This window comes from Numida meleagris, chromosome 1 (assembly GCF_002078875.1).
Source record: "Numida meleagris isolate 19003 breed g44 Domestic line chromosome 1, NumMel1.0, whole genome shotgun sequence".
Classification (NCBI taxonomy): Eukaryota; Metazoa; Chordata; class Aves; order Galliformes; family Numididae; genus Numida; species Numida meleagris.
Window position 1 is genome coordinate 109,247,293 of NC_034409.1, and position 15,003 is coordinate 109,262,295.

Below are 15,003 nucleotides of genomic sequence, written 5' to 3' on the forward strand. Positions count from 1 at the left end.
GGAAGAAGGAAGGAAGGAAGGAAGGAAGGAAGGAAGGAAGGAAGGAAGGAAGGAAGGAAATAAGGAAGGAATCCCACCAACAACTTGTTTTATTAGCCTTCTCAAGGGCAGAGAAAAGCAATCAAGCATATAACACTGGGAATGATGGAAATGAGAACAAGGAAGGCAATCTAATGAAAAACATATTATTTCAAAACAGAGCTTTGATAAAAAAAAGCTGTTGACACAAACATCTGTAACTAACTGCAAAAATGTCAATGACATTTTTTTAAATGAGGTCTCTAATGGTAATCATGTTCGAAAATATTATCACAACTTTTGCCTTCCCGCATTCCACAATGGTTTCAAGAACAATGTTTTAAGAATACTGCAAGATGTACGACTTTCTCATGGAGTGGAAAATTAAAACAGTTTCCCAACAAAGCAGGATAATTTTGACTGTTCCTAGAAAACCTCTCAATTTGTTAAGCTCTTTCTTTGTTAAGGTCTTAGGGATCTGAATCATTCTGCTAGACAGATGGCTTCTGTTCTGGATCTAGCATATAAACAGATCAATATTAGACTTGACTTGCTAATGAAAATTAGATGTGATGTCTGCTTCTGTATATATTGTAATGAAATATAAACAAGTCAAAAAAAGGAAGGTTCTGCTGGAGTAGCTATGGGAATTGCAGTACTTATTGTTTCCACTGTGATTTCATTTTGGAGCTGGGACTAAATTTCTGTCAGAGACTTTGTCCTTTTTTGGAGTGATACATTAGTTTCACCAAGCTTTCTTTTTTCACTCTGTGCATTTACCCTCTTAGTGCAGCATAGAATTACAGAAGTTAAAAATGACTTCAGAAATTGCAAGATGTATTACTTTTGCTGTCTATCTTGGTTAAACAAGGATTATGCTTACCATATTTTTCTGCAGAGAGGCTGCCAATTGTACCCACACGGAAAGTAGTTTTATTACATTTGGAAATGTCCCCCAGGTATAATTTAACCATTAAAATCCCTCTTGCTTGTGACATCAAGCAGATGTTGAAAATAGATTTCCAAAGATTCTGGAAATGTAGTCCGTTATGGTAACAGAATGTATAGACAAAACAAAGGAGGGATGAAAGAAGGTAATGTGCTCCTGAAAAGCTGTGTTTTCCTTTGAATTCAAGGAAATATGTGTGTCAGCTCATGAGGTACTGACCTTCCTGACTGTATTGGATTTTGTCTGACCTCTGTCACTGCCCTTCGATGTGTTGGACTGCCTTGCCATTGCAATCAAATCCTCATAAATTATGGTATCAGCTGTCACAAGTGCTTCCTCCAGATGTGCCAGTGGCATGCTGCCACTGATAGCCTAGAGGCAAAGAATCTGGGCCAGAGAGAGAAGTACCAGGTGAAGAAAGGTTTAGCAAATGGAATACATTTGCTCAGGAGGTGGCTCATGAGGATTGCAGCCGTTCCTGCTTGCAGCCAGGCCATGAATGCTGTACACAAGTCCTTGCTCATGCATACAGCACATCCGCTCAGGCCTCAACGCATTGCTGAAGAGTGTGGAAAACAGGGCTACTAATACCCACAGTAACAAACCAGTTAATAAGTTCTACATTTCCAGATCGTGGTTGTTCTATAGCCATCAGACGGCTATGAGATTACTGACTTGAAGTGAAAAAAAGCCGCATTTTTCTAGCTGCTCAAACAAGCACGCAGGACCCCCACTGCTCTCGCCTTGCATTGCTCTATACTTCCGTGAATAGCATCACAAGGTGACATGAACAGGCTACTTCCGTGAATAGCATCACAAGGTGACATGAACAGGCTACTATGTGTGGGAGAGCCAGGAGGCACGGATATCAGGTTATAAAATACCCACACATTTTTACTATATATACACTTACTGTATTGCTGTGCCATGCCATCATATCATTACTAATTATTTAGGCGATAATCTCTGTTGCGCTATAGTATACGATGCAATAAACAGCTGGTGCTATTGATTAAATGGCAAAGCAAAGCTTTTAAAGTACATGCTATTTCCAGCTCATTTGCACACCTGCCAAAATCTGCTGGTACTCTTTGGGATTTATGAGGAGGAGGTTAAGTTATGCTGAGGGCTTCAGGTTAGTTCAGAAGTTTAGAAAGCCATCAAAATGGAAAATCTGAATAGATTTCTCTTGCAAGCTTGACTTGATATGAATGGTGTAGTGCCATTTCTAATCGTTTACTCTATAATCCAAAAATAAGACCAACACTGTGTAACTTTGCTGGAATAGGCTGCCAAGGGACATGGTGGAGTCACTGTCCCTCAAGGTGCTCAAGAAATGTGTGGATGTGGCACTGAGGGATATGGTTTAGTGGGCAATATTAGTGGTAGGTGGACAGTTGGACTAGATGATCTCAGATGATCTTAGAGGTCTATAATTCTATTTTACACAGTATTAATACTAACCATACTCTTCTGAATAACTAGCAAAATTTTAGATTAAAATTATGATCTCCACAGAGTGAAACGTGTTTTTAAAGACAAAGTTTGCTAAGCCATTATAAATGCAATTGCATATTGAAGAAATATTGATTGTCTTTGCACTAGAAAGCTTGAGACAGAGATTCTACCCTATAATTATACTTCTGCAACTCTTCCGTAGTCCTTGGGGGCTGTTATCTTTTTTCTGGTGTTTCTGAAAGTACCTACAGGAGTACGGATGTGTGGCATAAAAAATCCTTAGGAGAAATGTGCCAGAAGTGACTAATTTTTCCAGCACCAGAAGCATCGACCATTAGAAGTCATCTCCGTCGTAGAGCAATGTGTGCTGTCACATATGGGCTGAAATCACAGAATCATAGAAGTGTTGGCTGGGGTGAACTCTGAAAGTCCTCTGAAGCTCCCAGAAAGTAGCCGGTGGCCATTTTATCTTCTCTATTGCCACTCCTGAAGACAGTTGTGCTGCATTGTCTTTGTAACTCCCTTCTAAGTGACTGCAGGCCACAGCCAGGTTCCTCCTCAGCCTCTTCATCAGCAAAATGCTTGGGAAGTCTGTGACAGAGCTCACAGTCTGATGAACTGGTCAAAGTGGGGGACCTAATGAGAGCTGTCAAGAAACAGGGAAGGAAACTAGTTGTTTTACATGTCCCAGTCTTCTGTCTTTCCTTTGCAGGAAAGGAATAAGACAGCCATGTCACCCTTTACCAGCTGGTTGCCTGTCACTGTGGGAAAGGAGTTTTTCTTCCAGGAAACAAAAGTGGATTTTCATCTGGGTGCTAGAACTGTGATAATTTTCCTTTTCCCTCTTATAAACACTAAATACAATGATAGTATTGAGATTAACATTGCTAATACATCTAAAGCTGGTGTGTGGCTCAACAGCACACAGAAATTTCCTTCCCACCATATTACTACTAGCAAATGAGTGAATTGGTTTATGAATAGGCAGCACCAGGGAGTCGGACTAGATGACCTTTAAAGGTCTCTTCTAACTCAAATAATTCTATGATTCTATGGTCAAAGGAAGGAGACAATAAATTCATGCTAGGAATTATGAAAAATGGCAAATGTATTGAAGAGCCAACAAGAAAACTGAGGTGGAAGGTGCTTGGTTCCAAGCCCAGATCACCAGCTCATGAATGCACCTTCCTTCTGTTGACTGGAAGTGCAGTTGTTAACATGTTAGTGCATTTTGAAATATTACTTTATCATGAAAGTACTCTTGGAAGAGACATTTTTAAGTACTGTACAAAGTATGTTCTTTACTGACAATCAGCACCTTTCCCACGCACACCGGTAGTGCTGGCAGTACTTGATACCAGGAGTATTCTCTCTCTCTTCCTTTCACCTTTCCACATGACTTTAACTAAAGAAGAGAGTTTCTGAAAATTAAACATTTTATATACCTGCTTGTAAGATTTGTGTCCAGTTGAGAATGTGTAGTGACAGAGTATTAGAAGTATTTAATGTTATAAAATATTTGCCATCACATCTTTAGTTGTCCTTCTGGATTGTCTGGAAAAGTCATGAGATGTGTACAGTATGGTCAAAATAAAATGATTTTCTTTGGTTATAGGATAAACTTACAACTTTTTTGGCGCATACATTATCACCTTCATCACATTTTGCCCTTGCTTGTATGATACAAAAAGCCAATTTAAAATCTGTATTGGTTAATCAGAATTAGCTGATCAGGATTAAATAATATTTCATTCCCCATGAAGGTGTAAGAGTTTTTTTTAAAGTTGTACAAAACTTTTAGCTCTACAAGGTGATAACAGCTGTTTCTAACCACATGATCATCTCAGCTTTAAAAGGTTCTTTCCATGTTTTATATAGAGCTTGGGAGACTGCAGCCATCTCCACTTATCAACAAGGGATTGTTGGGAATGGAAGCAGTGGACTTCCCATGGTATTTCATTCTCTAGCACCTCTCATTGTGCAAGTTGGCCTATTCTGGTCATAGCTCAGCTGATGCATCCCGGAGAAGAACCATGGAGCCTATTTGACTTTTAGAATATCTCACTAGGGAATCCCCATACTTAGCAAGGAGTTCATGTTTGTCTACGTTTTCACTGCCTTGTGTTATGCAGTGCATTTTACACAGACACAACTGATGTAATTATACATTTATTCACACAATTGCAAACATACATTTCAGGTGATCTTTGCAGAAGACAGTGCCATAAACATAATTCTTTAGAAGCAATAAACTAAGCTTCTTTATATTTCTAATTTATATGTTTATATTTCTAAGCATTTGAGAGATTTACTGACCCTAAGGACCAGTTCTGCTGATCATTAGTACATAAACTCAAAACACTGGAAAATACCCAACCAAAGCACTAGGCTGGCTGATGATTTAAGGGCTTCCCTGCCATAAACCTGGGGCCAGCGAGTCATGCTTGCAGTCACTGTGCCTGGAAAACAGCTGGCTGCAAATTTTTTGAGCCCCAAAGTCAGCTGTCAGAGAACCAGGCTCCATATTTGTTACTAGTAATGGTGTCTGGCACCATAGGAAAGACTCCATTTTTCTCCTGCCCTCATAACCTCCTCGGCTCTCTCGGACAAAGTGTACTGCAAAGGGTTGGGTGCCACCACCAATGTGGGGAGCTGTGGTAGATGAGGACAGGTCAGCCAGACTGGAAGGACATTCCTAACCCATCTCTCTTCCTTCACAGATGGTGCTGCTGGCTCGCTGTGAAGGACGCTGCAGCCAGACCTCACGCTCAGAGCCAATGGTGTCCTTCAGCACTGTCCTAAAGCAGCCTTTCCGCTCCACCTGCCACTGCTGCCGGCCCCAGACCTCTAAGCTGAAGGCCATGCGGCTGCGCTGCTCGGGTGGCATGCGGCTCACTGCCACGTACCGCTACATCCTCTCCTGCCACTGCGAGGAGTGCAACTCCTAGGGATGCGCCTGCTGCACTGCGTCAGGACCAGGATGCTGCTGCTGGGGAGGGCTCCCAAGAAGTGACCAGAGATGAGGCCAACAATCCCAGGACACAACTAACCAGGATGGATGGAGCTGAGAGATAAAGTGAAATATCTCCTGGGGCCTGAATGGTGCTGGTACCAATGTGCAATCTGTGGCAAAGGCAAAAGCATGTGGACTTGTTTTTAAGAAACCTTTCCTTTTTGCTGAAAGGATATTTTTGCTAGTTTCTCCTTTTTCAGGCCCAGCTCTGATGACAGAGAGGGGATTTACTTTGGGCCCAGAGCAGTGAGGGCTCAACAAAGAAGGCTGGATGGGCAGCAGCACCATGCACTGGAAGCCAGCTTTCAGACAGATGATGGGCATTGGTTCCCACATGCAACATCTTCACCTGTCTGTATTCTCAGACTCCTAGCTGTATCGGCCTTCACACAAACTGTGTCGTTGGCAAGGGCTACCTGTTACTGATCTATCAGCCAAGTGGTGGATAACTTTAACTGTGGTTTAGCAGAAATTACAAATAAATCACTGAAAAGTGAACCTAATACAAAATGTACCTCTGGGATTACCCAGCGCCAGCTAAAATGATTATTTGCAGTATATGGCATCACAGTTCAGTGGTTGAGGGACTCTTGAGAAGTGTGAGGTCATGAGGCATTATTCCCCTCTAAAAGCCTGTAAATGTGATACATTACATCTGTCACAAAAGCCATTATTCAAACACTAAAAACTAAACAAAAATTAAAATGTTGCATACTAAATGGAGTCTTTTCTTAATCTGTTGATGTACAGAGACAGAGCTACCAAAATAATGACCAAATCTAGGATTTATTTTCATCCTCAGACCACTGAGTATCATTTATTCCTTAGATAGTTGGGAAAATCACATGGATGTGCCCATATAAGGTTTAAGGCAGAGTTTGAACCCCAGTGTTATCCACTGGACCACAAAGCTTGTGTTTCAATTTATTTAAAGACCTGCTACCTGGGGTCCTGGTGGACTTACCACCCAGATGGTAACTGTTGGGGAATGCCACAGCTCTTGGCTGGGCCATCTGTCCACATACATCTGGATGAGCCATTCTTTGGATAGAAGTCACGGAGATGTCAGGAGCATCCTTCTGCATAAGATCCAGGTTCAGAGCAGTTTCTACTCCTCATCAGCACGGGCATGCTCAGTCCCACAGCCACCTTCTTGGAGCAGTTCCCCTGCACAACAATGTCTGTTGGAGGCCTTGTGGCAAGGACAGGAAGTCTTGTCCAAGCCAAGTATTTGCTCCATCTGTTCAGCACCATCCTGTCTGTCTGCAGCAAATGATGAAGAAAGAGATTCCCAAGGGCTACCAGGGAGAGCAGCTGTCTTGCGTTCTGCTCAGGGGTTACTGGGGCTGGTACTGCAAAAACAAATTCCTCTTCCACTGCCTTCTCATGGTGGGTATGCATGGGATATGAGGGAACATGGGGGACAGATACTAGCCTTGTGAGCCAGATCTTGGACGAGGATGGCAGTCAGTCAGAAGTGGGGTCAAGTATACCCGCAGACACTGGTTGCAGAGAGGTTTGTAGTGCATAGGAAGGACTCTGTCTTCTAGAAATGGCTAGGAGGTGGGCAGTTTTCAACATCACAGAGCTGCAGGCAAACAAACAGGTGAATCAAGAAGTCAGAAGCCAAGAGGCTCGGATTAAAATGTCAAACCCATGCATGATGAGCCCTGGTGAGGTCATCAGACACCAATCATTGTTTCAACACTGTCAGTCATTCTTCTCACATGTGATACATAGTTTGAACATCAAAGGGTGAGAGGTAGGAGCATGAGCCAGGTATTATCACCAGATTACTTTATATGAAAGATTATGTGCATCATTTTTCTACTCTCTTTCAATCTCCAGCACCTAAAAAACCCATTATCCAAAAACCCATTAATCTCTACTGTTAATTATGTGGAGAAAATTTCAGTAATTATCTGAAACTTCAGCAATACCACCAAATAACTGCACCAAAAACTTGTGTGATCTAAGCACACAAGCAGTGCTACACAGCTATCTAGAGAATGAGAATTTAGAAAGAAAAATAAAATATTTATGACGAGAGAAGAACCTGGCTGGTATTTATTCCCACATCCCTTTGGTGTCACAGTGCAAGAGCTATAATTGCTCAAATAGGTTTCCCAGGAGGTATTTGTGCTTCAACAAATGCTTTTTCCCCCCCTCTCACGCCCTACATTCCTTCCACTTTTGCTTGATTCCTCTAATGAAATCATTGCCTTGTGATCGCAGTCTGTTGCCAGACGCAAAGGTGAAGAGGATTTCACATCATCTAATTTAACTGTTGAGTCAAATAAATTCACAGAAGGAATGTAACAGAAATTAGAAGTCATAAGGCAAACATGCCTGTAAATAGCTAGAAATGGTTATTAAACAGTGAATCAAACTTCCAAATTCTTCTGTTGGCTTTGTTGGGCAATCTTCATATTAACGTTTAAGAAAAGATGGGGATAATCTTCAACTCCAAATACCCAAAAGTCTGCTATAAAACCATATTTTGATACTTTTGATACTTACAAAAGGCAAACAAGTGCTGAACAAAGCACACATGGTTGCTCATGGTTAAAATCACGAGGCATATTTGAAAAAAGAGAAAATGAGTCTTCAGGTAAAAACTACAGGACTCGTCCCATGGAGAGAGAGAGTCTAAATGGTGCTTGGAGATGCATCAGCTTCCTAATTTCTTAGCCTGGCCCCACACTAGATACTTAAGCTTTGTTTTACAAGTCTGACTACAGTGTCTGTGCATCTTAAATTGTGTTGATTTTGAACAACAGGGTGGGACAGGTCTAGTTGTCCAGGTAATGCTGTGGGCCCTTTTCTTTGCTAAAGCATCCTCTCCCTGAGACTCAAATGGCAGTCTTCTCCCCAGGTTGTGCCTCACCCTCAGGCACTATCTTCCCTCACAGAAAGGCTGGTTCAGCTGTGTGGTTCCTGCAGTTTGCCCAAGATATGATGCAGACTTTTGACTCCTATGCCCTCTAGTCTCTTGATGAAGTTTCTAAGCCGAACTAGGCTGGCTCTTGAAAGCCACCCAACCCACTAGTGGTGGCGTTACATGTCAGCTGGATTGATGGTACTCATGGAGAACACAAGGGAAACTGGACCTTTGCTAGTATCTTTTGCTTGCAGGGAAAGTCTTATAAAGCCACTGTGTGTTGTGTCTATCAGAAATAATTTGTGATTGACAGATTAAAAGAGCTTACGATCTTGCATTGTAAGTATTCTGCCCCCAGTTTCAGCTTCTGCTTTAGTGCTTAAAGCCGCATAGATTCAAAAACAGTATCTACATATATATAAGTCTTTATATAAATCATAAAACTTAATAACTAAATGCTTTCTTGGGATGTACCCAATCAATTTACACCTCACCCTGCCCTCTGAGCTTGTAGCATTTCTGCTGGAGAAGAGATCCCAAACCTGACCACCTCCTCAAGGTCCTTATAGGACAGAAATGTGTAGACTATAATCAGGACTCGTACAAACAGAGCAGTACTCTGCCACTCTGTGGGTCTTGCTTCAGTTCTTAGGATCTGATGCAAGAAAAGTGATTCCCTTGGGCTCCCTTCTGTGAGTGAGTTGTTTTTCAGTGTCTAGTCCTACATGCTTAAAGACAGTGAAAGGTTTCAAACTAAATTTATCTGAAACAGGATTAAATCCTTCAGGAAACAGAGCTCTACTTAGGAAGGATTTTTTTCTCTGATTTGGCCCATAAATATTTCTGAGAAATCCAAATGCCATTGTGCTGTAGGAAAAAAAAAAAAGGGGGGGGGGGAAAGAATAGAGAGAAGTGAAAAGGGAAGGCAAGGCAAGGAAAAGGAAAAGGAAAAGAGAATGTAATTATCCAGGGTAAAAGTCACTGACAGCCTTCTAAGATAGAGTGTATTATATCAAAGAGGCACAGGAAAGTTGCAGCCCAGCCAACTTGCTGTCTTATATATCTACAAATAAGCTGGTTGAAAATCCAAATAGTGAGTCTACCAAGTCAGGGTCAAAAATCATTATTTATGGTTCAAAAGAGGGAGGATAGGTAATCACTAGTCTGCAAACTGTGTTAGTAAACATACTAACCTACTGAAAATAGTCCTCTGTGGTTCAATAATATGAAGATTATTTATGTACAACAAGGTACAAAAATTCAGAGTTCACTAATGAGAAAAAGCAATCTCGTTTGGACTGTACCAGTAATGCTTATTTTAAAATATTTTGCTTTGCCTTTTAAAAAAATATATTTACTAGACCATATTGGAGCAGTCTAGGAATCAAAAAAGTGTATGGAAATACAAAAGGACATCTGTCATTTTTGTGAGACAGATTTAATCCCTCCTTCAGGTGTTGACAGCACATCCTATGAAAACAAAATATTAAAACCAGCTAATCGCATTCCAAAGTAATCTACATTTGTTAATCTAGATCAGTTTTTCTAAGAAGAATTAAAGAGCTAATCCTAAAATAAAGCAGCTTTCATTCAGTTTCACAATTGATATTCCAAGCTCTATGTGGATCTCAAAACTTCAGAATTTTCTGTTCTTTTGAGGCTTTCCAGTTGCAAAACATAGTGGAGGTTTGTACTAATGCTGTGCACTGTAGACAATCACTGTATAAAAAACAGGATTGACTGAGGGAGCAACAATATCTGATGTGCTAGATTCATCTCCCCCAGCTCTGTACCCTAAACATTAGGGACTTTGTCTTGCTGACCCTTGTTCTGCCTCCAGAATGACTTAGATTCAGGAGGAGAGGTGGAAAGTGCTCTTCTTTGAAAGCATCAGTTCCCACCTCTGTAACGCTGGAGGAACACTGGGGGAGGCCTGAAATCAAAGTCTCCACTAATTTATGTGAGTATTGAAATGGCTGACTGCCTGCTTTTGTCTTTGAAAATGAAAAAAATATGATTTTGCAGAAGTGAAAATCTTAAGGGTGGTCAGCTCCATAGCTTTACTAAGGAGGAATCTGGTCCTGTTAAAGAACTTTTGAGCTTTTTATTACATTCACATATATATGCAGACACATATTTCACAGGCATGTTTCTTCAACCTCACAGCCTTCTGCTACTCCTTGAGAGGTGGGCAGGAGCAAAGACCTCTCCTAGACCCATGGAAGCAACTGTGAGTCTGGGATCTATCTGCTCATATCAGTCACATCTCCATAGTGTCACATAAGGATCTTGTCCAAACGCTCGGTTAGTAACTGGGAATGGAAGGCTGGCAGGTGAAACCTATTACCTGCTACAGCAAGTCTGCACAGACTTAAAATTGATTCTAACGTTATATGAACTCTGTATGTACAAATTTTACCCCTCTAGGGACTAAGGTTACCACTGCCTCCCATATTTAGCTCCTTTTAAAGTGCCGGAGAGTCCTTACACTGGGAGAACCCATTCCTGTGCTTCTGAATTTCTCCCATGGTGTTTCTTTGCTTGTTTGTTGCTGCCTAGTGTTTTGTTTTGTTTTCTCTTAAGCTGCACTGATAGATGCAGAGATATGTGTGTATGGATGTGCACAGAGAGACAGGGAGGGTGAGAGTGTTGACTCTAGGAGGAGATAAAAGCTATATTCTGTAACCACGACTCTGATAATCACAGCTTTGTAGGAAATTATTTATAGTCTTCCAACTAGATATAGAAGAGAAACGTACAGAGACACACACAAATCTACATTTATATATTCATACATATATTTTTATGCGTTAATTGTACCACAGCTGCCAGACAAAACTGCTGCATGACCTTGTGCTGCTTAGCTATTGAGTATGCAATAAAATAAAAAGTGATAAATACAAAATGATGCTAGATCAGCAGCATGCTCCGCTGCAATGGAGGTAAAGGCCATGACTGATACTGTGTCTGCATTTTGCTGAGTAAGGTGCATTTTCCCTTGGAGATGGAGCACAGCAGAGGCTCACAAGTCCTGAAGAGTACTGAGGCTGAGCCTTTAGGTGGAGCTCTCGTCCTGCATGGCTGCTGGAGGCTAATTCAGTTTGTGGGATGGGGATGGCAGTGCTGAGGCTGTGTGGTTGGGAAGAAGGCCATTGTATGTGTAGTGTGCACTGGAAAGCATGAAGAAGCAGTCTTCAGTGCAAGCTTTGTGCTCAGCAAGGAAAATTTGGCAGGTTTGTTTCTACTGCAAACCCTGTTGGTTCCCACTTCTCCCCATCTCTTCTGTGAGATCTGTCAGACTGGAAAATGGGCAGAACTAAGAGGGTGAAAACCTAGCAAGAAAAACTTGAGTCAGTGACTGCAATTAAGTCACACATGAGGGCTTCTAGTTTTGTCTAGCAAATACAGGCTTGTAAGAGCTGCGCTTATTTCACATTGTAGAGGTGGTACCAGGCATCACAAGCAGGGCTTGTGGTAGCTCAAGATAATGAAGAATGTGGTCATTCAGGGGAAAGCTTTGTACAGCAGAAAGGGAGAGGAATGGTCCTTGAACCTGCAAAACACAGAAAGACAAAATCGCTACATTCCACTTTTATTATTATACCTGAAGTTGCCATTAATATCAAGCCATACTCCCAGAAGATAAGACTCACTATCCTTTTCACATGACAAGAACCCATTACTGTTAGGGGCTACTGAAATCAGCAATAACAAACTCCATTGTTGCACCATTACATTTGTACTGGAGCTATTTTCCTTGCTGCTTTTCTCCTGCACTCTAAAACTGTGTACCAAAGCATGGCTAGAATATAACAAATACAGCATATCACCCTGAGTGTTATACAGAACTTAACAGGTGGGATTTGTCTCACAGACCCAAACACCTCCTGCCTGTGATTAAGCCAGGTGTCTGGCTTCCCACTGAAGTCAGTGGAGATTCAGTCAAGATAACTGAGTCTGAAGTCAACTCACCTGACTAGACATTTGTCTTTGTCTTTGCTGAGCAGAGATGAAAGTCTTCTAGACTGAACTGAGTGTCTTGACTAGATGATCATGGATTATGACAATGATATTCTTGCAAACGAAGTGAGGAAGAATGGTCTAGATGAAATTTCTGAAAGGTTTATTCAAATGGCACTTGAACACTGACAGACATGGGTCATCAAACACCACTCTAGGAAGCTCTTTCCAGGGGTTGACAACCCTCTTGGTAAAGAAATGTTTCCTAATATCCAGTAAACAGAAAGAAAAGCTGCAAGACATAGCAGACAGGAACGAATAATCAGCTGCGCAAATATAAGCCTTTTTAACAGTTCTTCAAGAGATGTGGCAGTTATGATGGGTCACAGCAGAACATTACTGATTAACATCATATTAATTAGTTATGAGAAAGCTAAATGTGATGCTGGGAGGCATCATGAGGTAACTAAAGCAATCCCTCCAGCATACTCAACATTAACAAAACTAGCTGACATAGAGGAGAGAAATTCCAAAAGATAGAGGGAATAACAACATAGCCTATAAGAGAAAACTGAAGTAAGTGGGTAGAGAAAAGAAGGTTGATAGAAAATCTGCTGAAAATATTAATATATGCAAAAAGCAGCTGCAGAGATTAGACTACTAACAACTGTAATGAAAAAAAAAACTTATACAGAAGACAACGGACAGGAAAGAATTGCAGTAGGTTGTTGTGAAAAGATACCGTTGTATGCCTTGGAGAGCACGTTAGATAAATGTCCTCCTACAGATGGTTTAGGTTTGGTGCAGGGAATTAGATTATCTCCTCAGGCCTCCTTCAGGCTCCTGAGTCCATGCCCTTACGTGTAACAGGGCAGCATGACAATTTTGTCACAGTATCATCTCTTGGAAAAGTTTATGATGCATGACTCCTGAGGAGAGAGGGCTAAAATGTAGTGTCAAGGAACAAAGCAGGGGAGGTGTGCTTCGTTTTTGTAGGGCTGCCCCAGAACAATCATGTTAAAGTGATTCTCTGACTGGCAAGTAGACAAGCAAAATCTCTCACGAACTGTCATCAAAACTGACATAAAAAGACAGCAGAGCTGCAACATTTTTCTAAAGTAGATGTCCCACTGTTTTTCTTTTTTCACATAATGGGGCAGCCTGCAGAGACCTGGCAACATTTGACTTCTTGAAGTGCAGGCTAAGGCAGACTATTTGATCTGACTGCTCTTTGGCAAGAGGAAATAAAATATTTGCTTGTAGCTATGAGCATGAGCTCTCAAAGCCCACTGCAGATGCCTGTAGACCTGAGATAGAGTAAACCCAAAATCTTGAACATACCTATCAGCATGTGCTTTTACTTTTTTTCCCCTAGTTTTTCCTTCCAAGAATGACTTGATTCTTGTTTCCCCTGGCTTACATTTTCTGCTTCTGTTCTTATTTGTACTCTGCACTTTCCAAAGTCCTTAAAACAGTTGTCACATAGCCAGGAGGCTTAGAAATTTCCACAGACTTGAAGTCATGGAATTCCAACAAGTATACTCTGCCTTGGTGTAGCCTCACCTCAAAAACTCTGTGCAGTTTTGGGTGCCATAACATTAGAAGGACATAAAACTATTATAGAGCATCCGAAGGAGGGCTGCAAAGATGGTGAAGGGTCTGAAGGGCAAGGTGTGTGAGGAATGGCTGAGGCCCCTCGGTGTACTGAGCCCAGAGCAGAGGAGCTCAGCTGAGCAGAGCTGAGGGGGAGGCCTCATGGCGGCTGCAGCTCCTCACAGGGAGCGGAGGGGCAGCGCTGAGCTCTGCTCCCTGTGACAGCGACAGGGCCCGAGGGAACTGCATGGAGCTGTGTCAGGGGAGGGGCAGCTGGGGGTTAGGGAAAGGGTCTGCACCAGAGGGTGGTGGGCATGGAACAGGCTGCCCAGGGCAGTGGGCACAGCCCTGAGTGTCAGAGTTCAAGGAGCATCTGGCCGATTCTCTCAGACATAGGTTTGAATTTTGAGTGGTCCTATTTGGAGCTCAGAATGATCCTTGTGGGTCCCTTCCATTTTGAGATATTCTATGCCTCCATGACTCTATTGGTTCTTGACACAGCCACTATCAATATTAATCCTCCCTAACTGCAATGGTCCAGCGATAAAAAGATATTCTATTGGTCTCAAATACATTGTCAAGGCCGAAAGAAATAAGATATCTTAGTTTTGAAGTTACAGAGAGGCTTTGTCTTTATAGCCATGGTGATATACAGGGAAGTAGATGGCAAAAATGTGGGGAAAACTGTCCCATAAAATCTCAAAAAACAACCCTAGAGAAAATATTTTGAGGGAAGAAGGCAGTGATGGGGAGCAGGTATATGACCTCTAACTACAATGCAAGAAAATGCAAGATATATACAGTGGTTCCATTGCGAATAGACAACTACACTGAGTATCAGGGCAATAGTATCCTTGGAGTCTCCAGTAATGGCAAGGAGATAAGATTAAGACATGTGAGGAATCTCCACCTTTCCCTGCATGAGTTCTGCTGTGTGTACACCTCTGGTACAGCACTATACTTCCCAATACAGCTAGGACTCCTGGGCAGCTTCACTGACTTACAACACAGTATCACAAATTTTTAACTAGACCTAACCCAAACAAGAACTTTAACTTTCAAAAAGAGCTGTTCTATCCTTTCTTCCTACTCTACACACCCCACCATTCCAACCTCGGCTTGAAGAGGGAA

At 41.8% G+C, this 15,003-nt stretch overlaps 1 protein-coding gene and 1 long non-coding RNA gene across 4 annotated transcripts in view; one reads left to right on the plus strand and one right to left on the minus strand.

Annotated features, from left to right (window-relative positions):
- Window positions 1-6,157, plus strand: part of NDP (NDP, norrin cystine knot growth factor) — a 20,573-nt gene extending 14,416 nt beyond the window's left edge. For 2 of the 3 annotated variants that reach the window (XM_021407317.1, XM_021407320.1), the window contains exon 4: window positions 5,146-5,373. In XM_021407317.1, the coding sequence (XP_021262992.1) occupies window positions 5,146-5,373 (228 nt within the window). Of the gene's footprint in view, window positions 1-5,145 lie in introns of all 3 variants that reach the window. The other variant, XM_021407331.1, reaches the window with a different exon arrangement.
- On the minus strand, window positions 11,026-13,536 carry LOC110403718. Its single transcript, XR_002441807.1, has 3 exons — window positions 13,022-13,536; window positions 12,292-12,571; window positions 11,026-11,872 (listed from the first exon to the last, which is right to left on the minus strand). It is a non-coding gene; the product is annotated as an uncharacterized LOC110403718 (long non-coding RNA).